At 29.9% G+C, this 26100-nt stretch overlaps 1 protein-coding gene across 17 annotated transcripts in view; it reads left to right on the forward strand.

The window, feature by feature from the left end:
* Positions 1 to 26100, forward strand: part of bt (projectin protein bent) — a 229024-nt gene that overhangs the window by 137398 nt on the left and 65526 nt on the right. For all 17 annotated transcript variants that reach the window (XM_085953753.1, XM_085953755.1, XM_085953760.1 and 14 more), the window contains 18 exons: positions 11663 to 11788; positions 12717 to 12861; positions 14203 to 14487; positions 15305 to 15410; positions 16766 to 16926; positions 17110 to 17248; positions 18233 to 18654; positions 18799 to 18923; positions 19064 to 19247; positions 19770 to 19894; positions 20116 to 20293; positions 21293 to 21440; positions 21704 to 21840; positions 22532 to 22665; positions 23589 to 23760; positions 24482 to 24633; positions 25546 to 25696; positions 25840 to 25948. In XM_085953753.1, the coding sequence (XP_085809879.1) occupies positions 11663 to 11788; positions 12717 to 12861; positions 14203 to 14487; positions 15305 to 15410; positions 16766 to 16926; positions 17110 to 17248; positions 18233 to 18654; positions 18799 to 18923; positions 19064 to 19247; positions 19770 to 19894; positions 20116 to 20293; positions 21293 to 21440; positions 21704 to 21840; positions 22532 to 22665; positions 23589 to 23760; positions 24482 to 24633; positions 25546 to 25696; positions 25840 to 25948 (2999 nt within the window). The remainder of the gene's footprint in view (positions 1 to 11662; positions 11789 to 12716; positions 12862 to 14202; positions 14488 to 15304; positions 15411 to 16765; positions 16927 to 17109; positions 17249 to 18232; positions 18655 to 18798; positions 18924 to 19063; positions 19248 to 19769; positions 19895 to 20115; positions 20294 to 21292; positions 21441 to 21703; positions 21841 to 22531; positions 22666 to 23588; positions 23761 to 24481; positions 24634 to 25545; positions 25697 to 25839; positions 25949 to 26100) is intronic.

Here is a 26100-nt window from a genome sequence, read left to right on the forward strand (position 1 = left end):
TCACCAAATGCTATTTCGTTGGATAATATTTATTTAAAATAATGATACAGTTGTTTTGTTGATTAACGATTTTTTTTTTGCATAATAAAACTATCATTTATATATAATAATATAAACAAGTGGCTTTTTCGAAAACATAGTAAAGCTGTCATACAAAACAAAACTTATCGAAAATCGTAAATGTCACTCATTTATTTTAACAATTATTACTAATATTCATTTGAAAAATTTGCCTCTCATAAAACACTATGTTACGACTTTCAATAAAGTGTCTTCTTAGTTTTTTGAATATGCGAAATCAACCATTAATAATTAGTTTTCATTACATCCAATGAAATAGACAGAAGAGCTCATAACACCATACGATCTCATAGTTTAAACTTATTTGTATTAAACCTATCCATCAATCGTCTCTAGTTGATTAAATAAAGCAATAATAATTAATTCTCGATTAGGTATTCTATTAATTTGAAACTTCATATTATCTAATTAAGTCCTTTTTTTCTTTTACAAGTAAAACGAATTATGAATTATCAAATATTTTATAATTAAATTTCAATTTATCACTTTCGTCCAATCATTGGTTAATCGTCTTATTATTTATTCATCAGATAATACATTATCATATTGTAAAATCTCAGTGATTCTTCTGACTATATCAACGGGGTAAGTAGATTAGAAATAAAATGTTTATTGACATTTTAATAGACAAAACCCACTTTTACTTTTTGCCATAAAATTGTATGATAACAAGTTAAATCATTTGTATTTATATGAATATAATTCATCAACAACAACATAAAGATGGAATTCATTTATGATGACAGCTTCTATTATAGTATAAATATTTTAGCAAAAAGTGGACGTAATAAAGTAAATTGCTTTGACGTACCGTTTTATATATAATTTTATATCATAAAGTCCACAATTTTTTAAAAAGAAGTTAACTTTTTTTAAGAATAAAATATACATATTTTTAATAATATTCCTAAACAATTATACAAAATTTAGTGTACTGTAATAATACGGTGGTAGGTAAATGTAGTCAATTTAATTTTAAATTAGTAAAGATGGGTTTTGAATAAGCTTTTGTAGAATACTTTTTACGGCTATATCACATTGGTAAAATGCTTTTTAGGAAGTGTTTGACATCAGAAGACGAAAGTCATTAATGGATCTAATCCCAGATTGGCCCGCGTTGATGGTTGCGGTCAAAGTAAAGGTTCGGTTACTAAATAAAGTTTCACTGCAATTGTCTCGAGGAACTTTTGGCAAAACATCTATCTATACAATTTGTTTATATCGTTTTGTAAAAAAAAATATAAAATAACTCATTATTGACTCCCAGTATCATATTTTAAAATGTGCTAATATTTACAGAAATTGTTCAGTTGTTTTCCAAAATTAAATATCTTAGACTACCTTTATTATAAATAATATTTTTAAAAGATTTCAGATGAAGTGCCAAAGATCTCTAGGGATTTAAAAACAATTTATAAACTAAAAAAAGACTAAAATAAATAATAAATAACAAATTTATAAATAACAGTCTAGTGAACTAAAGACTGGAATGTACTTGTTTTAATTCAAAAGATTGTCCATTAGTTTACAAAATATATGTAATAAATACATACAAACGGTATTTAAATATTTTTAATATACTTACGTTATTAAATATTCGCTGGGTTACTCCCAAAACTTGTTAAGTCTCAAAATCATATTGTGGAATAAATGCAATTTAAAATTTGACATGCCTTCTAAAATCAGCCATACTGCTAATTTTTTTTTGTGGCATACATATATACACATAATCCGTCGTTAACTCCAAATACCTTATTGACTTACCAACTTTTGGCAGCAACCCCACGAATGTAAAATATTTTGAAACTCCGCAGTTAAATTATACTACCACATATATTTTGCAATTTGCACAATCTTTTGATTAAAATTTAATTAAAAATTAATTTAAAACAATAAATTTGCATCGAGCATACGGTGCTTAAATAATAACAAAAATACGACCAAAATATTGACTTTTGGCCGAAAAGCATTAAAATACCCACTATAAATTAAAAAAACAAATTAATGTGATTGATCGTTTTCATAAACTAAAGTAAATGGGAATATCTGGAAACACTTTTTCAAAAACATACTCATTATTTTCACATTATTTTTTATCACATATTTTTGTGATATGAAACATTACATATAAAATCATATTTTTATAACTAAATAATTGTTTATTTACACCATAGAATTAATTGGTTTCACTTTTTACATTTTTACACTTTCAATATACACAATTTAAATAAAATAATTATTATTATCAGTGATGAAAAAAAAAATTAAAAAAAATTAAAAGATTACCAGATCTTCTTATGAAATCAAAGTTTTATCGCACGACTAGTCTTTTCACCAATATTTTATCATTTTAATATATTCATATAGATACCATGTATATTTATTTTATAGTATTTAGCGTTACTATTATTTAAAAATATTCTTAATTGAAAAGTCGTAGTCAATCGGTGAAACTTTGATTTTATTCATTAAAAAATAATCCTTTAATAAAAAATATTAAATAAGACCTGCCTCTTTGACCAGCACGCAGTAAGTGATTATGTGACGTCATGAAAGACAAAAAACTCTGAAGTTTTTCATTTTATTTGAAAGCAGTGTATGATTGAGCGCACCACGCTGGCCAACGGGCCTAGTGAATAACAGTAAGTATTTGCTTTTACTTTTCGGTAAATACTTACAATAATTATTATGAAAAGTGTAAGAATTTACTTTGTAAGAAAGACAGACAAGTAAAAGTAAACACTTGTTTTTATTCACAAGACCTTTTATTGAAGAAGGAGTTACAAATAAATAAATATATTATTTACCTTCAGTACGTGGCTTCGTATTGGCTGAAAATGCTATTGCTTTAGCTTTAAAGTATGAGCAGTGTTATGAAACTTCGAGAAAGCCCATTGATAAAATTTTCAATTATTATTGAACAATTAATAATCTCAATTATATAGTATTATCTACGTTATACTAAGTGTACATTGGTTAAGTTCTTTCAGTTTAATTTTAATTATGAATTAACTTTCATTAGATGCATCAAACTGTATCAATACTGTGTTTTTATTTGTTTCACAATCGCTGTCGTATGTATAATGCTTTATATTTAGTTACTCTAGTATTACTAGTAAGAATTACCAAGTATATTTTAAATTGTAAATCGATAACAAATACATCTATATAGGTATATTCTATAATATTTGAAACTCAAACTAAGCTCACTACAAAGCAAATTCCTTATAACAAATTATTGGCACGTAATTTGAATTATTAGACCATTGTTGAATAATTATTGTTTTATAATAAATTTTGATTTGCATATTAGTATAAAATTTATCGAGGTTATAATCGCTACATTTTATTTTTTTCAGCTTTAATCAACTGCTTTTGTGATGTATATATGTATAATCTGCCCTTTTAGTCATATTGAAATAGTTTTGTTACACCATCTTATTAATAAAAAAATTGTGATGAGAACCACACGATCTTTCCGTTATTTAATGGAAAATTATATTTGTCGTTATGATTTCTTTATAAGTAAGAATCTTTATATATTTAATTAATATAACCTTAGACTGTGTTAACCATTACATGCTTCAGTGTTATATATACAAACCATACAACTCGGGAAAAAACATAAACAGTATATAAGAAATCTCTTCAGTGAGACACAGTCTCATTTTATAATTATTATTTCGAAACAGAGACCAAACACGTCATACAAATTGTTTTTTTCACTGTGTTTTCTATAATATTGATGTAACAAAACTATAGACAAATACACAATATTGTTTCTAATCATCATAATTATAAAAATATGAAAGACAAAAATATATTTACTTATATTCTGTGTCATAATAATGATAAGACGAGATAGACATCTGCTGAAGACATAATACTGTTATGTAACTGATTAATTGGTAAATATTATCAGTTGTTATTTCTTTAAAAATATCAGAAATGCATGGTGTGTATTGATACATATCATCTGATTTCTGCTTTACACAATTCAAGTTTTACATATCTTTAAAAAAAATACAATCACTACACATTTTATACCAATATGTAAATAAAAACTATTTCACTATGTTAATATTACAGGAATGATTATATTTTTGTTATGTCCTTGTGCTATTATCATTTTGAAAACTTAATTCCTTTCCATTTGTCCTGAAAAACATATTCTTTTACCAACATGAGAGAATGAATGAATCTTTGTAGAATATGTGATCTTTAGAATGTAATAAGGTACTATATAGCTTCACCTTAAGTTTAGAAGATACTTGTTCAACGTTCAAAATATTTTAAATATACTGCGAGCCATGTACGTAAAAATATTCATAACTAACAAAACAGTTAATTCACTTTGGTTACCTAAAATTAGAAAATTATAAAAAAAATTGTTATGGGATCATTGAGGTTTTGTGTTATTTTAATAAAAAGTATTTTCTATTAGGTAGACTTTAAACATTTCAAAATATCGTACTATCAAATCTGAAAAATTCCGGCTGTAAATTTTTATCTTACGTCATTTTCAATTAAAAATAATGTATTAAAAAATGAGTAGAAATTCTATAATAATAATAATATATTTCCAATTCTTCTATCTCAATATTCAATATATTATGGTATATATTGCCCACGGTGGCCGATCGGTTTAATCGTCGGCCTATAACGTCATGGGTCCCAGAATCCTGGGTCTGGCAAGTACACATATATTTTTTTCAATTTCTGCTTGAGTCAGAGTATGGACCTTACAGGTTGAGCAACTGGCTAACATCATTTTTGAAAAAAAAAATTAAAAAAACAAAAATTCGTTAATAAAATCCTCCACCCCGTAGAGACCCATATGATTCTATTAGGATTGGACATTTATTAATTATTTATTCAAAATTTAAATAGTTTACCATCATAAATAAAATGTATAATATTGTTAAATAAGTATTGGAAATATACACATCGTAATTTTATTACATCTCTTTCCTCAATACCCACATAATCACCTAAATTGTATTATCAATCCTTGGCTATAAAATAAATACGAAAAAAATTTATGCATATCGGAAAATACGACCAGAAAGAAGAAACATGTTTTTATATTAAATTATTATTACATATATTATATTATATATATTGTGTTGTGGCAATTTACTTATTTATATAGATATATTATTATACTTATAGTATTTTGGTTAGCAACAAAAAGTAACTGATTAATGTTCAAATTTGAAGACATTCTTCATCAAAAATACATAACTTGAAATAGTTTCAAAATCATAATTTTTAGAAAAATCCTTTCAAAAAATCTTGGATAGAGTGGGTCTTGAATTCACAATTGAAGGTGTCCCTCGAAAAGGCGTCTATATGCAAAAACTAAATTTTACAGATGAAAGAAAAACAACGTAAACAACAAGAATTTCAGTGATTTTTATAGTACATACATATAATTTTTAAGACAATTAATGTCAATGATTAAAAATATAACCATACATCACATAAATTATTGTTACTTATTTATTTAAGTGTGTTTTCTCTCCCCTGTAAAATTTTAGTTATTTCGTATTCCCTTTTCGAGGGACACCTTCATTTATTGCATGCACATACGTAAGTTGTGAGTTTAAATTCTATTCAGTACCAAGATTTATTAAAGATTTTTTTCTGAAATGTATGTTAATGCTATTTCAAGCTGTTGTGATATTTGACTGATTAGTTTAAAGATTTATTTTAAAATGGTAGAGTCTTATTGTCAAATTTATATATAATATATATTTCGAAGGTTACATCCGTAGTTTTATCGTGGTAATGCAAAACAAAGAATAATTCAAAATGAGAATAGTATTACAGTAAAAAATATTAAAATAAACACTCACTGTAAAATTATTTGGTAGACGGTTCCGGTTGTAGACGAATGTTTTGTATCGTCGAATGATGAATAAGTATTGGCTCGTTTGGTGAACTTTCTAGAAAACATCGTTCCCTCGGCGTCCATCTTTGGCAGAGCTCATTCCGGACTGGCCAACATTGCACTCGTTTCGCAGGGATGAGGTTTGACCGAAATAATTCCGAATGGAAAATCAGCAATATTGACCAAGCCACCGCATCTTGGAAGAACGAAAACACTTATTTCATAATAACAAAAATAGCCATAGATAAAAGGCATTTCATTGTGTTGCATTTTGAAATCGCGAAAGACTCTCAGTTATCTGATACGATTTATTTTTTAATACGAGTATGAATGTGTAGTGTCATAAAAATTTTTAAATTTTTCAAATGAATAAACCAAAATTGATATAATGAACCAAATGTTATAGTATACTTACACGCATAATTAGTGCTATGCTACGATGTTACAAAATGTTATTTTGTAATGTTGACCAAATTTAATTAATAATTATGATCTTTTCAAGGGGTTTACCGATTACAATCAAGATATATTTAAAATAATCTTGTACCAGTTGTTACATGGTAAATACTTGATAAAGTTTACGGTGTAAACAAAATACTTGCCGTATTGACATGTGATGAATATCAGTAATGTGTCGTCATTAAGCTGTTAAAACCACAAATAAGACAAAATTTAAATTTTATAGTAAGGATAAAAACTGCTATATCCACACAAAAAATAAGGTAGACTTTATTTTTTCTACATGATTTATCTAAAGAAAGGGCTCATCTTCATCGCGTGTTCGTAATAATAGCTATAATATGATTGCATAAATTTGTTTCAAATTAAGTTCTAATTAAAATTGCTATAATTAATGACATTTAAATTTGTGTGTTATATAGAACGTTGATGGTTTTACTATATTAAGCGATGTGATATAAATAAGCAAAATGAATACAAAAACCATTTTGATCAAATTGTCACATCGGAAGTTTTAACAGCCCGACGACTATGTAAAAAATAATATGCCCCTCGAAAGGAATACGTTATATAAACATTAAATTCGTTATTATATATTTTGGTTATACGGTATGTTCACATCAATTTAATTAAATACGTGTTTTCATTATTGAAATCGAATGTAAAATTATCAATTATTTATTGTATGTATATATAAATCAGATAACTGGGGGTATTTTATATCACCACCAAACGCCACTGGAAAATGCGATGTAGCACAAATATTGTCACGTTTGGAATGGTTATCATCTGAAACTGGTCAAACCTCTTCTGACTTTTGCATTGAATCTCTTTTTCTTCAAGTTTCTTCTCTAGCTCTCAATGCATCGTTCAACTCTCTCTTTGATTCTAATCACTGATATTTTCTTTAAGGTTTCTGATTCGGAATGAATATTCTTTCTTCGTTTTATTGTGACTGTTTCTAGAAGCTGACATGAGGATGTACTTATTTAAACTATCATAATATTTCTTTTTCTTCTTAGGAATCTATGAATAAAGATTAGTAAAGTATAGAAACAAGATTGTTATTCTGACAACTTAGCGATGATTACTTAGTACATTTTTACATAATAAACTTAATTAGAAACTAATTATAGCTTGTAGACACACGTACATAGGTTTATTAAACAGAATAATATAAAATATCATCTACTCCCAACAAATGTTCATCAAACGTATTGTTATATATTAAAAATAAATCCTTCTCTTATTCATAAAAATATTTAAATCCTAAATCAAATTTATATTATCAATGAATTCGAATATCTTAAAATAATACTGTTTATATTTGGTGAGTTTTATTAGTTGTGGGTAACATTCAAGTTTTATAACAAAGTAAATCTGTTTATATCAGAAATAAATAATTGACAATAATTAAGTTCTTGCTGCAAAGTTTTTCTGCAGTTTTTTTTAAATCTATACTTGCATATTCGATTAGTTTCCCGCCTTATAATAGTGCTCAAAATTAACAAAATTGAATTAATCTATATTTTAATACACTACATAATACAATATCATGATTAGTGATATGCAATACTTGAGCACCTATTATTATTTAAATTCTATATTATCATGTATGAAGGTGTTTCCTCACAATACCTAATTCTTTCACATTCTGCTAGCCTTGAGACTGCAATCATTTTAATCTGTGTAAAACACATTTCTATCTTCAAAACTCATAATTGCCTAAATATTTTATTGTTTATTTTCTGAGAATGGCATTTTATTATCGACTGCATTAGGAATGGTATATTTTGTACAATTATTATGATATTTTCGACCAAATTATATTAAAAATATAGCATTGCCTGAAATTTGTGATGGCTTATATTAAAATAAATACGTTCACCTTATTTATTTCATTTAAACTTATCGACAATCTATATTAGCTGTACTAGTGGAATAGCTGGCATCGCCGGTTGTTTATGCTAATTATTTTAAACATATTTTAACATTTTTTTTTAAATTATTGTTGTTCTTTAGATCTTTTTCTTCTTCTTTCGTTCTTTAGAGTTTAAATTAAATTCATTATAGATAGTAAACCTGACTATCTTAAAAATTTTAAGTATATTATTCTAGTAATATTTGCAACTATGCTTATTTTCATGGTATTACATCATTGTTTTTTTCTTTATTGTATAATATATTAAATTTATTATACAATAAAGATAAAGCAATGATGTATGGATTATTAAATTTTAATAATCCTTGCATATAAAGTAGATACTTCAAGATATAAATAATAACCAACTAGACATCTTCATATCCATTCTCAATAAATCAACTTTTGTTGATGGTTATGAAATTAAATTGAAATATTTTAAGTCGATATACCTATTACAAATGAACATATATTATTATACATATAAATTTAATATTCTAATATGAATCAAATCTAAAACTGAGAATGACATAGGTTATAATGTATGCTTAATTTTAAGTTGAATGAAGCAACTTATTGTAATATAAACATACAACATTTAGTATATAAGAATTGATCACAAAATGGCTGCTACACATTTTTTAAACTGCCTTTTTGATATGTGCTGTGTTGGAATGTTATCTATAAAAATATTTCTGATGGATGTAAAATATATGGAAAATTATACCATACACAAGTAATTTTATGGTCTATGCAATTATATGTTATGTATGAAGCTGACTGTGTGAATGAAAGTGCTCGATTTTATATCAAACCGATATTTATTTTATTATATAATGCTTGGTTTAATCATTTTTTTTTTATTATTTAGTTAGTTTCCATAATCTTTACAAGCAAATATAACCTTAAATGATAATCTAAATATCTGATTGATATCATATCACTGTACGCAAATGATTAGTTTGAAGAAAAGTGACTGTTTTGAGGCATGTGTTCATGTTCGTTACAACATTATTTGTGGTATTCAAATTATGACAATTTTTACCACTGTAATGTGTTCATATTTTCATATTACCATTTCTATCTGTGTTTACCCTAATGATCCTAGCCAATAATCATTATAAAAGTACCTATATAATATTATATATCATATCATATTCATAATATTTTATTTTTTCCTACTCTCATTTGGTCAGTTGAATCCTTTTCCCCTCACAATATAGATTTATAATTTGCCCACTGTTCTATAATGGAATAGTTTAATATAAATATTATTTTGTGTGTTTTATAATAAAATCATTCAATTAGATGTATGTTACATTTTTCAAAAGCAAAATCGTACAAATGATTTTTTTCGACTTGTCTGTTAAGCCAGTACGTCGGGAAATGTATTTTTATATGTTACACATGATGTCATATTCAGATTTCATTGTGAATTCATTTTAAGTACTTAAACGTTACCAATAGTCACCTGTATGGTTTTTTCTTCCAATAGTCGAATTATTAATATAGTGTTATCAATCCGTGAAAATTCTTTTAAAATTATGAACATTACAACAATTTGACTTGTTACTTACATCGTTTTTAATTTCTTTGTCATAAACTGAATTATATCCTTTTCTTTTACAGAATACCTACTATATCCTCATCACGTTTTCATTGTATATTATAATTATACCATCGCATCATATTATCGAATTCATTAAATTTAATTGTGTATTTTGGTTCATTCCCTGTTTTATGTTGCATTTTGTATTGTTCGATCTCCTACCAATCATCATAATATTAATAATAATATATAAAACTGCACAAGTTTTATTACAATTTTAAGTTATTTGCAGCACCCCAATATTCATATACCTACAGCATCTTGAGAGATACAGTTTTATGTTATGATCAAGAGTCTACAACTAATTATAGAGGAATAAGGTTGTAACTGCCATATAATAATCAATGATTATTTATATAGATTTTTAAATAATATTAATAAATTATTTCACATTGCTGATATTCATATTATAATATTTGTGTTATTTTGGCACATACAACCTTTTTATTTCTTCTATCCATTTTTTTCAAAGGGTACATAAGAAGACCTTCGCATTATTAATTTATCTTATAATATCTAATACTGAATAATTATTTCTTTAGGTTTTCTACATTAATTTTTCTATATTTATTAGGTTTCGCTGGCCGTTGAAGAAATTTGGCCCGTCAGCACTTTATTAACAGAATTATTGCAAACATTTAACACGAGCATGTATTACACAAACTTTATGAGCATACATAAATATACATAAAGCTCTATAAACACAAGATTTTTATAAAAATTGTTGTGGCAATATTGAATAGTGAAAAATTACAAATATCCTCCAGAATTATCATTTTTAACGAGACATAGGTACTTGGAAAAGCACTAAAAAACAAAGCAATTTATCATTACCTACCTTATAAAGTGGAAGTTGGTAATAATTTTCACTTGAATTGACTTAATATCCATCCATTTTATCTCTACTCAATGGAGGATCAAGGGGGCATAATGATTATCTGTTTTATATTTGAGTGGCTCATAAGCATAGTGAACTAAGCCCATTCTTGTTATTTTTGAATAAACTAGGTTAAAACATAATATTTGAGTATTTTTTATTCTGTAAGGGTATGATTGCAATTCTGAAGTGTTATTTTGAGTACATTTAAGTTATTATATAAAGGAAATTATACCCTTACAGAATAATAAATACTCAAATATTAATTTTGAACCTAGCTTACTCAAAAATAACCTGAATAGATTTGGTTCACTATGCTTGTAAAACACTCACTTAATACTATTATGGCTACCTAATTGATATCGAATTTTAATTCATAATAAAGAAAGTATTGTATTAATTTGATATACACCAGTTTTAGCGATAACGGGTTACTGAAACTGATTCCTTAAAAATACTACTGTATCATTAATTAGAATTATTTGTGTACTTTAATATCATGGACAATTTATTCGTATACAGAAAAATAGTATAAATAATTGTAACGAGATATTAATTGAAGTTTTTATCTCACACATTTAAATATAACCAAGCGTATCACATTTTCAAACATACCTCACCCTCTGGGATGAAGAAAATAATAAATAAAAGTCTTATCTGTTTTGATAGATAATAATATATTAGTGTTACTAGTAGATCCAATATCTATCACATTCACTATTGCTACACAATTAAAAACAAGACAATCTAATTTTGTGTACTGTTCTAATTTTTTTACTGTCGGGTTTTCCCCTCCCGACATATTTCTGTACACCATTATAGAAGGCCGAGAGTTTCCTCAAGCCACTGGTCGACCAGTTTGCTAAGGAAGGAAAGGACAAAAAATCGGTCTTTGACTGCAACTTCAGCAAGCCTAATGCGAAGCCCAAGTGGTACTTCCGTAAAGATGTAAGTAATTTAATTATCTATTTTAAATATTTACAATTCTAACTGTTGCTTCAGTCATATAGCACGTTTATACGTGGATGGATTTACTGCTGACAGAATATATCATCGCGGCCATAAACACGTATTATCGTGCAACTTGAAACATTGCATGCATGGATCAAAAAGTTCAACGGCTTCTGAATTTTCACTTTTGGAAGTTGAGCATTATTTGCGCTTGCGCAGTAGAATGATAGTAGCGAATCTTCCGAAAAAAATACAACTACACCGCACTGCGCAGAGCATTTTGACGTCTACAAATTTTCACAACAACGCATCTCGCTTAACGCTTAAAGAATACCATTGGCGAGAGAGCCAATACTTTTGCGTGTAAACAGTTATTATCGCGATAGTTTAATTTACACCCTTTTGATGCTAATAAATCCATATTATATATTATATTAAATATACATATTAAAATTTATATATAAGTACATAAGTATATATTCTTTATAACACTACACCATGTCAAGAGGCTCAATGATAGTAGTGTATTTAGTAATAGAAGTAAACCAATCACAAACACCCAGGTTTGAGAAAATTACAAATATAATTTGACCTCACCTGGATCAAACCCGGAGCTCCAAGACAAAAATCCAGTGCCTTGCGTACTGCACCACCAGGCGCAAATAATGATATCTATCGCTTTGTGAAGAGATAAAATTGAACAAAAATACTATTTTGATATTAAAATATTTTCTACATGATTATAGTTATTATTTTTAATTTTTACTTTTTTTTAAATTTACCTATAAACGCAGTTTGATATAAGTACAAATAATTTTGGCAATCCACTGGCAATTAGTGATAATATTACAGATAAATATTAAATCTATTTTATACGACGTTTCTCATATATATACTAATTATTGTATGATGTGTGTATTTATAGGAACTGTTTGCCGGCTCCAAATACAAGTTCAAGAATGAGCAGGACTCATACCAGCTCATCATCATGGGACCAAAGGTTGAGGACACTGGAAAATACACCATTGAGATTGGCGGTGTCACTTGCACTGCTTTCCTCAATGTTGAAGGTACAACAATGAACTATATTACTTAAAGATATTATGTTTATTGTAATCTACTCAATCTAGTATTTGTTTAATTTTTTAATTTTAAACAACGATAATATAAATCGACCGTGTTTAGGAAAAAAGGCGTAACCCTCACAGAACAAATTTTACAGGAGGGGCAAAAAAACGTTTTTTGAATGATTTTAGTTTATTATTTTTTTTTAAATAGGCACAGACATTGGGTGTATGATTGATGATTTGGTATAATATATTTTCGATCTAATAATAATTAAAGAAGTTATTACAGAAAAATCATTAACATTGAGGGTAAACGGTTTTTCCTTAAATTAAAAATTAATTAACTTCAATTAAAACCTGAATTTAGATAATAACTCGGTATTTGCGGCTTATTTCCTTTTTATAGAACGTGTATTTAGTTGTATACATTGTTAATGTCTAATATAAGGACTTTTCGAAAAATCGAGGGTTACGCCCTTTTTCCTAAAGACAGTCGAAATTATATTACCTGATTATATACCAGACTACAAATAATTAACTCACAGAAAGAGTCGGGATCCTCTATTTAACTTACTCCAGTAACTAACTATTTAAGAATAATACCTTATTACATGGTAAAAGTATTACCTTAATTAAACTATACTTTCTAAATTGGTTGTCAAGTCTGATATCACTCGCGCGAATATATGAATTTCCATACTTTCAGGTATTAAAATTAGTGAATTGTTCAATTAGAAACATATATTATTTTTCTTTTTAATATATGTATTATATATATATATTACTACAACAGATCATGGCGCGTAATGACGGTCGTGTAGTAGTATAAGTGAAACAATCACATAAATACCTAGGTTTTGAAAAAATGCATAAATCCATTCTGACCTCACTGGCCTACGAAGACCGTTTCTTCAAACAACAATATAAGTAATAAAACAAGCACTGTCTTGTATGGCATTCTCGGGACCAACATGGACAGATTTAGTACAAAGTAAATGGCGTACCCCACGGTGACCAAGTTGTTAGATCGTTTATCTATGAAGCCGTAAGTCGCAGGTTTGATCCCGCGACTAGGCAAAGTATGTCGTTTTGTATGTACTAAGTATTTGATTTAGTGCAAGTAGCCAAAGGATAGGGCGAATAATATTTTAATATAACTTTTTTTCTGTGGAGCTCTATATGCTCCGCCTAAGAGCGAAAATTGTAATTAAACGGGGTCAGTTAAAGAAAAAAATAGTAATCAATTTAAATCATTAATGAATAGTAAAATTATATTTCCTTTTGATTCTTATCGGTTTTGAAGATACACACTATATTTGGTTTTTTTTTAATTCTCTCTTACAGAACCCGACCCAACCTACTCCTTCATTAAGCCTCTGTCCAAGAAGATTGAAGGCTTTACCAAGCACGAGACCATCCTTGAGTGTACGGTGAGCAACAGCATTGCCATCGTTTCCTGGTGGAAGGGCGATGTGAGACTTGAAGATGGAGACGTCTACTCTATCAGCAAAGAACTCTCCGGCATCTGCAAATGCGTCATCAAGAGTCCAGTTATGGAGGATGCTGGCCCATATACTTGCAAACTTGAAAAGCAACCGGATAAGACAGAAACCACTGTCAAGATTGTCGGTTAGTATAATTAATATTAATATTTTTTTTAATCGACTAAAAAATGGGCTAGGTAGGTAAAACTAAGGATTGCAATACCGGTATTTTAAAACCGGTATCTCAGTATTTTTCGATATCAAAATACCGGTATTAAAAATCAAACAATACTGATATATTCGGTATTTAAAGTGAAAACAAAATGTATTAACTAGCATAAAGGGGAAAATAATAGCGATGACTAGTTTAGTTCCGTTGTCATTAGACATGTAAGTGTAAAAAGTACAATAAATTAATATAACATTAGGTGGAATTATCAGTGGGGCACATACACATCTAAGATCACTTCATAATATAAATTTATTGAAAGATCATGCGAAGAAAAAAGTGTCAATCATTGAACTACTAAATATTTATAAACATATACATCTCTACCATATCTTACATTTACCTATTTTTAAAGGTTTACATATTATAATGTGTAAGTAATTAGATATTTTTTCTTTTAAATATTAAATGTTTTTAAAATATTTTTATATTTATATTTATTTGTAGATTTTTCTATGTTTTTTTTATATATTTCACGAATACCGGTATTTAAAAGGAAATATCCGAAAAACCGGTATTGGTATTTTCATTTCGCATTCCAATCCCAAGGTCAAACTATCTAATCACCGGTGATGGACGACTGGTAAATTGTCTGTTTATGAAGTCATGGACATTTTGAAGTGGTTGTTATTGCTAATAACGCACCGTTCCTTCGAGGATTAACAGTCAAGAAAAATATTAATTATAGTCTTAACATATTTTTAATATTTTTATTGTATCTTTTTAATTTCAGAATATCCTTACATGTTCACCAAGGTGCTTAAGTCTGCCCAGCATATCGAGAAGGACGTCATCACACTGGCCTGCGAATTGGACGATGCCGGTGGCGATGTGAAATGGTAAAAAAATATACTTAACTGGTATTTATTTGAAAGAAATAAACTTTTTTCACTCTCGAGAACACGTCTCCTTAAGGCGAAGTCTTCACTGAGCCTTTTTTAAAGAGGCACCTAGCGGAAAAATACGAAGCTTGCAATTTGAGACTTTTTTTTGATAATTTACAATTTCAACTGGATTAATGAATAAATATGTATCTGAAAACATTGAAAAGAAAAATATTTTTTATTTTAAGTCAAAAATAAACTTACAATTGTAAAAAAATTAATAAAATGTGAATTTGTTGAATCGGACCGCACCCTATTATTACATATATTTTATGGTCATATTTATTACTCAAATTTAGTTTATTAAGTTTTCTAAGCATCACATAAGAGATTTTTGACTAATTCATAGTTTTAATATGTTTTATATCTATTTTAAAAAAACATCGATTTTTATAAAAAATATAAATGTGTATAACTTGAAATCCTTTTTATGTATATCAAATAAGCTTCAATATTATGACCATACATAAACAAAATTTAATATAAATAAAAAGGATTTCAAGTTATACACATTTATATTTTTTATAAATATCAGTTTTTTAAATCTCTCAAATTGCAAGCTTCGTATTTTTCCGCTAGGTGCCTCTTTAAAAAAAGCTCAGTGAAGACTTCGCCTTAATGATGCACTTAAGAACACGTATTACTATATATAAACAAGGGAAGAAAACAAAACAAAAAAGCTTAAATCTAGTTATGTACAAAAAATAATAGAAAACGCATAAAAATGATATGACAGCCAGAGTCGATCCACTGCTGAGTAAATGCCTCCCCTAGATACATCTACTTTTCTTGGTACCTAGCTATTCGCTGTTTCAATGACCGTTTCGATACAACTTGTACAGCACTTACCTACATAATATATCACTTGTACTGGAACCAAAACATTAATTATAACACACTCAACATTAAAATGCAAATGTATTTTGTGGAAGGACATATCACACATTTGTAAAGGCAGCCAAATATATATAATTATTTGTATTTAAAATAATATGTGGATGAACTATCATACATATAGCTTATTACCAAATGCCAACTGCCATAGAAGATAAATGAAGCCTATATACAATGGCGACGTATTGTTTCAATACACAAACTTGCAAAATACCAGTTTACCACACTAAAAATGTTTCATATAAGCCATAATAATTCTCTTTATAATACAATTTATGTTATTTGGATTAAACCTAACATTATAGTATGATACCTAAATAAAAAGGATAGTATCTGCTAGTGTCACAGGATCTGACAAATCTAACATCATAACGATGAAGAATATTCCAATAGTGTATTATTTTTTTGATTTCCAGGTACAAGGGAGCTGAACAGGTGAAACCTGACAAGCGCGTTGTGATCATCAAGGAAGGCAGAAAGAGGAAACTGTTGATCAAGGATGCCAAGGTTACGGATGCCGGCCAATACTCCTGCGTCAGTAACGCTGACAAAACAGAGTGCGAGCTTATCATCAACTGTAAGTTATTTATCAATAGATTTCAATTTCACGATAAAGTTACAAAGATGCATTTTAGAATAATCATTCATACTATTTGACATAATATACATCTAATTTTATTTTGTACCAAAAAAAATCCGGGTTAGTCTCAGACTACCAATCCTGAACTGAACTATCCTCATTAATGATGTATTGTTGTAGATGCCAACCGTTTCAACAAAAAGTTGAAGGATACGGAAGCCATCGAGAGAGAGAAGGTGGTACTCGATGTGGAACTCCAAGACCAGACAGCCGAAGCCAACTGGACCTTCAATGGACAACCTATTGTTCCATCAGAAAGGTATGTGCCCAAATTGATACTTATTTTGACAATAAAACGATTTTTCATTTAATCACAATGTCAATATTAAGTTTCATTATTCAGGTGCCCGTTTGTAAGGTCACTTTACAAAACTATAAATAGGTAACTAACGTCATTGACTGAGTTTTTGATTGAGAACGCTGGAACCAAATTATGTTCTTGATTGAAATGACTCTGTGTTGTTTTCTCCCCCATCTTCTTAATAAATGAATACGTGTATTAATTAAGGCTCTAAGTACCAAAAACAAAAAAACTGACATTTTTATAGAAAAGTGTTCTCCATACTAACGCCAATAACTTCAGCTATGGTCTAAGTGCCTCAAGCAAGTCAAAAAAATACAGCAACATATTTAAACCTGTTGACGTTGTAAGTCCATTGGCCTGTTTTATTTATAATGGTGTAAATAGCACTACAGTGGTCAACTTCATTCAATATAAAATGGCTGACGATGATGTGTTGACACTTGCGACTTCCTAATACCTAAAATTATAGAAGCTGCCGTGATTGCTTCACACTGTAAAACCACATTTTTCAAAAGGTGTGCTTCATGAAATTTTACTGCAATGACTCGGTATTTTGTATCTACAGGCAATACGACTTTTTGGTACTTAGAGCCTTAATTAATACACGTATTCAAATGATCTTGGTTTTCTTTGGAATACTGTTTAAATTTCTCAAAATTATCAGTTTAATATATGGTTTCAAAATTCTGTATCTGATGAGAATTGATTAAAATCGTAATATGCTTAAATATGCTTTATTAGACTATTAATCTACACCGAGTTGACTTTAAACTTAACTCTAACAATATAAATATGTAATGAAGATCTTCATTTTCGTAATATGATCGTAACTTCTTTCAAATATCCTAATTATATATCTTCAGTAATCAATACATTTCGTTATCCACATAACTGAAAGCTTTCTATACCCATTAATATAATTAATTTGTTTGTATGCAGGGTTGAGATCAAGAACTTGGGCGGTGGTAAGCACCAGCTCATATTCAACCGTGCCGAGATGGAAGATGAAGGTGAAATCATGTGTGAGTCCGGTAAACTAACCAGCTCTTGCAAGCTGACCGTCAAGAAGGGAGAATCCAAACCAAGTCTGGATTGCCCCGATGATTTCGCTGGACCCTGCGACCGTCCATTCATCATGGAAGTGCCATACAAAGTCAGCGGCACCAGGCAAACTCCTGTGGAAGCCAAGCTTCTCAAGGACGGCAAACCTCTTCCCATCAAGGAAGTGGAAGTCGTCGTGGAGACAGACAAGATCATCTTCAAGGTGAAGAAACCAACCAGGGAACAGTCTGGACAGTACCAGATCAAGTTGAGCAACGGACAGGGAGAGGACGCCAAGGATGTCAAGCTCAATATGCAGAGTAAGCAGTATAACATATTTACAACACTCGATATATATTTATTTTATATTTATATTTAAAGAATTCTTTAACTTTATTTTTTTAAACTGTTTTTTATTTCATAATAAAAATATATTTAATAAAATTTCAATTTCTTTTCCACAGATGTCCCATCGCCACCTCAAAACATCGATGTGGTGGACATATTCCAGGACTCTTGCACTGTCACCTGGAAAATCTCAGAAGACGATGGTGGATCACAAATCCAGAAATACGTCATTGAGAGACAGGTGAGATTAATCGCATTGATGGATTTATGTAATGTCTATTTTTTTTTAATTTATTAAGAACATTGCAAGAATTTGCTTTTTTATCAACATAACCCCTGTTTTATAGCACATTCATTGAACAATGTGTTTTCTATTTTTAGGACATGTCCCTCAAAGCAGGCTGGGACAATGTGGGTGAGGTGCCGTATGGTCAGCCAACAACTTACAAAGTGGAGGAACTCATTCCTAAGAAGACCTACAAATTCAGGATTCGGGCTGTCAACAAGCTGGGATCCAGTGAGCCTGGATTATTCGGCAAACCAGTTCTTGCCAAGAATCCTTGGGGTAAGCAAAATTAAAGGACTTAAAATTAGCAATATATAGTATAAATAGCACAATCAAATATAGAGGTACACGTTTTAAGGGCAGATAATCGCTTTCACAAATTAACTTTCACATATTTAGACTCCATCTATATAGATAAAAAAAATTTTGAACATGTTTTTTTATTATAATATGAATATGTAGGTACCCAACGTAGTAGTACTGTCTATCTACTTTTATTATATTATTAAGAACAACTAATTTTAATAAATAAGATCCACGAGAGGATAACGACAACCATATTATTTATATTCTGTATGTATTGATTATTTACATAGGTACCTATATTTGATGAATTTTTGGCTTTTGGTTGAGTCCTTCAGACTTTATTATCCTGATGATGGCCTCTGTAATAAGCTCTAAATATCAAGAAAGAAAGGAGTAGATAACACAACATTTTATATATCCAATTATGTCACAATTCAGTTATCCGTAATTCATAATTCGTCATTCATAATTTGTAATTCATAATTTTGATAATAGACGAACCATCGAAACCAAAGAACGTGGAGCTTACCGATTGGGATAAGGACCACGCAGACGTCAAATGGACCAAACCCGACAGCGATGGTGGTGCACCAATTACTGGATACGTTATTGAATACAAGGTAAATACATTTGCATAATCAAACCAATGAGTAACTAAAGATATTTTTTATCTACAGTCATTCTATATGTACCAGGTTATGTATGGTAATTTAATATATTCTTGCCCCTACTGACATAAAAATATAGTTTAGACTATTTGGAGGTTGCATTCTTGCATGAGTTATGATAGTTTAAAATTTATTTATAAGATTGTTATATAATATTTATTTTTTCTTTCCAGGACAAGTTCGGCAAAGACTGGGTAACTGGTATTGAAGTAGGCCCAGAATGCACTGCAGCCACTCAAGATGGACTCAAGGAAGGCAACACTTACGAGTTCAGGGTTCGCGCCATCAACAAAGCTGGACCTGGTGAACCCAGTGACCCCACCAAGCCTATCATCGCCAAGTGCAGATTCGGTAAATAAATATTACTGAAACCCTTACATAATTATTAGTGAATATTATAATTTATAGTCTGTAGATGCCTATGCTTATAAGCAATCGAATTATAAGAAAACGGTAAGTATTTGAAGTTCCCAGTTGCAGTTAATGAGCTATTTACTTCAATAATAAAAATATGCCCTTAGTTATTTTTTTTACCATGTCCGATCCGAATAAGATCATATTATAGGCAGGGCTCGAAATGGATCGGAACGTACCGGAGCGCCGTTCCGGTTCGTAAAATCTCAAAAATTATCGCTCCGTCTCGTGGGAATATTAATTTGACCGTCTGGGCTAGACATGTCATATAATAAAAATCTAATAGACTTATTTTTATAAAATACAGTATATACAATTAGATAACAACGTTAATATTTTCAAAAAAATATCGAGCGCTCCGGTTTGTAAAATTTTCCATTTCGAGCGCTGATTATGGGTCTCCATTGAGTGGAGGTTTTGTATTAACCGATTTTGTTTTTTACGAAAAACGGATGTTAGCCACTTGCTCAACCTATTAGGCCCATTCTCTGACTCATACACAAATTGAAAAACAATAGGTTTGTGTATTTGCCAGATCCAGTATTCGAATCTGGGACCCACGACGTTATGGGCCGACGCTTAAGCCGTTAAATAGTAGCGGAGTATCTAAATCTGTAGCCGTGGTTCATGGACTTTAACTGTAATATGGTGTAGTATTCAAATTAAGAAACTACAGAACCTTGACATTATTATGAGAGGACAACAGTATAGTATTATAATATATCCTAGGATTAATCAACGGTACACATAACAGAGGACGATTTTGTATTTTGTGGCTTAAAATTTCCCTGATTTGTATGGCTGCATTTTCACTGAACTATCAATGAAGTACAGATCGATGATAGTCAACTTGAAATAAGGGATAGTACAGGATAAAATAAGGTGTATTATAATAATAGTTTCTTTTACTGAAAACTGTTTCTTCATTTTTTACAGTCAAGCCTTTCATCATTGGAGATGGTTTGATGCCCATGATTATCAAGAAGGGACAAGTAATCTTGTATGACATCAAATACGGTGGAGAGCCTGAACCAGAAGTCACATGGATGAAGGGAGATACTGTCCTCGTTGATGATGGAGACAGGTAAGAAAACACTTCACTGGATTTAATACGAGGAAACAAAAGTTTCATTTAACATTAATGTAAGACCATTGTAGTGGATAATGTGTCAATAACTTGCACTAATTTAGATCAAGTATCTGATTTCACAATCACGAGATTTCAGTTTATTCAGATTATTAAATCCAAAAATATATTTGAATTTGAAAAAAAAACATTGCTCACTCTTGATTTAAATTTCATAATGCTAATAATAATTCATAAATTATAATTTGCAATTTCTTCAGAATCACCATTGACAAGTACGAACGCAACACTGTGTTGACTGTCCGCAAGACATTGAGGCCTGACAGCGGCTGGTACAAGCTCATCCTCAAGAACTCCTCAGGAGTCTGCGAAGGAAAGGGCGATGTCGTTGTTCTCGGTAAGAATAATAAAGTATCATTATATTTTTATATAAAATGAATATTAGTAGAAATCATTTAAATTATTTGCTAATTGCAAACTACAATAGATAAAAAATATTATTATGTCTATAAAATATCCAAAGTTATGAATGATTTAATTGCATCATTTTAGATATTTTATAGGTATATGAGTATTTTTTGACTATTATCTATTATGGCATGATTTTCGCAGGGTTTCATTGAATTTTAAAAACTAATCAACACCATCTGTAAATTGTAGTCTTATTTCAATGAAAATGACTTACAAACTTTACTGTGCACTATTTATGGTGGATCTTAACAGCCTACCTCCACATTTTGCCACTTGAATACCTACTGTATAATATATATTATTTTTATTAATACTACAATTATTTATGTACTTTCTTAAATCGTATGTATATTTGTTCTTAAAAAGATACTATTTTGTTAAACACTAATATAAATAAAATTGCGAACAGTCCTGACACCATTTAATAATTAAATTATGTATTATTATTTATTTTACATTGATCATAGTAATACGTATTGGACAAAATCTGCAAGAAAAGTCTGCAGTAGTCGCCTAAGAAGCAAATTGTTATGTTTGTGAGATTTTTCCATTTAATATATTTATATTATTCCTAGAGATATTAAAGTTTTTGACTAATTATTATTATTTTCTTCCAGACAAACCATGCAGGCCCAACGGTCCGTTGGTCGTGGATGAGATCAGAGCCGAGAGGGCCACAGTCAAGTGGAAGAAGCCTGACGATTGGCAGGGATCCGACATCACCGGATACACCTTGGAGAAGATGGATATGGTGAATAAATAATCATCAAACTTGCGCAAATCGCACTTTTAATATTACATATAGGTTAAGACAATGTTTCTTAACACCTTTACATCCGCGGACCACAAAAAATAAAAAAATGTTTTGCGGACCATCAAAATTGGAATAAAATAATAAATATTTATATTTACACTATATTTGAAACAACAATTTTCGAAATATAATACAACCCCACTTTAAATGTTGGGTTTCTAGGTAAACCACCCCCGTCCTTCTATGAAACGATTTATGACTAAATACAATAGTGTCATTCATTCCGTAAATGACTTGTTAATTTATTGTGAACCCTTGTCGGTGCACGAGTTCTGAAAGATATTTATTACTTAAAATTTAATATAATTAAGCTTTTAAAAATAGATACTGACTATTTTTGAACTGCAGAAAATTTTTGCGGCCCACTCAAAAATCTTCGCGGACCACCGGTTAAGAAACTATGGGTTAAGGTACATGCATTGTGCAATGAACCCAGATATTTCAAAGTATTCGTCACAATGCGATACATATTCTGCAACCTTTATCCAATCTTTGACAGAAATCATTGCACTGTTGACAGTTACTATGAAAATATTGCTTTACTCTCAAAATCTGACAATATTTTTACTATAAACAGTTTTTATAATTATTTAGAATTATAATAGAGATTGCAAAGTAAAGTAAGTTGACTAAATAGTGTAATATTTTAATAATAACAATTTAAATAATTTTTAAATGAAATTAGATAATAGTTATTCCCTTGTTTCAACATATAAAGACGAAAGGAAACTTGACAACATCCTTAGTTTCATGTTATGAGTTAGTATTTAATTATTCGCACTAAAGTCACTGGTTGGTAGTTTAATGATTTAATGTTCACAATGTATTAATGAAAGGTGTTTTTTAATTTACCATTCCAGGATACCGGAAACTGGGTACCAGCTGGTGATGTAGGGCCCGACAAGACTGAGTTCACAGTGAAGGGACTTACTCCTGGAAAGAAGTATAAGTTCCGAGTGAGGGCTGTCAACAAGGAGGGTGAATCCGATCCACTGGAAACCACCGATGCCATCCTGGCCAAGAACCCATACGGTAAATATCAGTTTATACAAAGAGATAGGGTATATAAAAACTTTATTGCAACTCCGGAATTTATTAACAATGTTCAAGTGTATTAATATATTCTCATGAATTGGTAGCCCTAAATAATATAGTTGTTATAACTATAATACAAAATACAGACTGCTCTAGACGACTTCTCTTTTATAACTGCTTACATACTATTTATCTGAAATATTACGCAATTTAAATAATGATAGTTGATGATGATCCATGTAAAACTAGTATACTATGCTTTTTATCTCGCCTAGGAAAATAAATATCTGTAAACAACTTTGAAATTTGATCGTAATTAACCTGCATTGTAAAATAAATTTGCACCCTGCCTAACCTTCACTTTTAAATAAAATAAATGCTGCATATTCATAAACCGAGGTTTTCTTTCAATATCTATGACTTGATGTATTTATTATATTCGTCCAGTGGCGATTTTTCATGAAGCATATTATTTTACAATCTCTCAATAGAATGAAAGTTTTTTTTGAATTCCGGAAAGTTGTGGTTTATCGCACAGACAACATTTTCGTAAATAATGTATTATATTTACTTAAAACCACTACAGTATAATATAATTATTTTATTTACCAATAGATAAACCTTCTGTCAAATTAAGCATTGAGTATTCGTTGAATTAACTCTTTCAATATGTACACTTTTTATTGCGATTTGATTAATATTGGTATTATTTCCCCAGATCCACCTGGTCCACCGGCCAAGCCAACGATCGCTGACTACGACAACAAGAGCACAACCTTGAACTGGCTTCCTCCTTCCAGCGATGGCGGAAGACCCATCACCGGTTACGTTGTTGAACTTAAGGACAAATTCTCATCTGAATGGATTGAGGTAAGACTTCTTATATATTTTGTTTTACCTGTTAAATTAAATCAAATTCACCGGACAAAGATATTATTAACCAAAATTATCGAATATTCTCCTTCTTCGGGTGTTTTCTTCTGGCAAATATTAGAAATCAACAAGACATTATAGAGAATAATGATATCATTAGTAATCTAATTACGGTGGTTCTTCTTTGCCATCTTTAATAGAATTTTGCATTTGTACCATAATTACACCTTACCTTCTATCTGGTAGTAAGCCAATTCGATGTTGTTATATTATGGCTTAGTTTAGTTTTGGTAGAAACTCATTCCCTCCTACAAAACTAAAAGTACGCTGTATAACTTGGGTTGTCACCCATATTATTACTGTATTCTGTTTCCTGTCTACTGAATTCAGACGGGAATCATTTTATGTACGGGAATATGTAATGACAATAGTTTAGCTAAGTATCCATCAAATAAAGTATCTTGGGTAACCTAACCTACAAGGTATGATGGATTAGGTATTTGTTACATATTTTCAATCCTGTCATTAGTAATAGCATGTTTTTTCATTTCTCGAACAGCTGTGGCAACTGTATATTTTGATTTTGAATTCGTTTTCTGAAAGAAAAAAATACAAATCACTTTCACTATATGTGTTTCATTCTGAACATGGACCCATTGTATTGTGAAAATTATCAACAACGTAAAAGACTGAAAGAAATCCTGGCTCGTCTAGTCGTGTCTGAGCAGGAATTACCTCAAGAATACATAATAGATAGAAGCGGTTTGGACCTTCACCTTTAAACGTCATATTATTCAAAATACAGATTTAAAAAGCACACATTTTTTTGTCCAGTCGAGGGATCGAACCCACGACCCATGGATGCAGAAAGTAACTATAGATTACTAAAGGGTTTGTTTTAATTTCCAGGTTGTAAAGACCGAAGACATCAAGACTGAATACAAAGTCGAAGGTCTGAAGGAGGGTAACGTGTACCAGTTCAGAGTCCGAGGTGTGAACAAGGCTGGAGTCGGTGAGGCATCACCGCCTACTGATAACCATCTCTGCAAGCACAGGAACTGTAAGTATATTCTTGAAATACACATGTTCAACTAGTCTTAGTTAAATGGCATTGCAGTTTAAAAAAAACTCACTAACCATAGTTCAAATCCAACATTTTCAATACATTATGTTTTTAACTGATTATATTGCTGTTTTTTTCAGTGAAACCACAAATCGACAGATCTACCCTGAAGTCAGTGATCATCAAAGCAGGCAGAACACACAAGTGGTCTGTGGACGTCATCGGTGAACCCCCGCCAGATATGATTTGGTAAGAATCAATAGGTCTTTATTTATGTATATAGAAATGCATGGATGCTACATCAGTACCGTGCAGCATCGTTTCGGGACAAGGATGTGTGACACTAAAATCTTTTCATTCTGACACGTCTATAGCATCATGGAAGACGGTCGTGCACAAAT

This window comes from Rhyacophila brunnea, unplaced genomic scaffold, assembly GCF_057557595.1.
Source record: "Rhyacophila brunnea isolate RB1 unplaced genomic scaffold, BYU_Rbru_1.0 scaffold_4, whole genome shotgun sequence".
Lineage (NCBI taxonomy): Eukaryota > Metazoa > Arthropoda > Insecta > Trichoptera > Rhyacophilidae > Rhyacophila > Rhyacophila brunnea.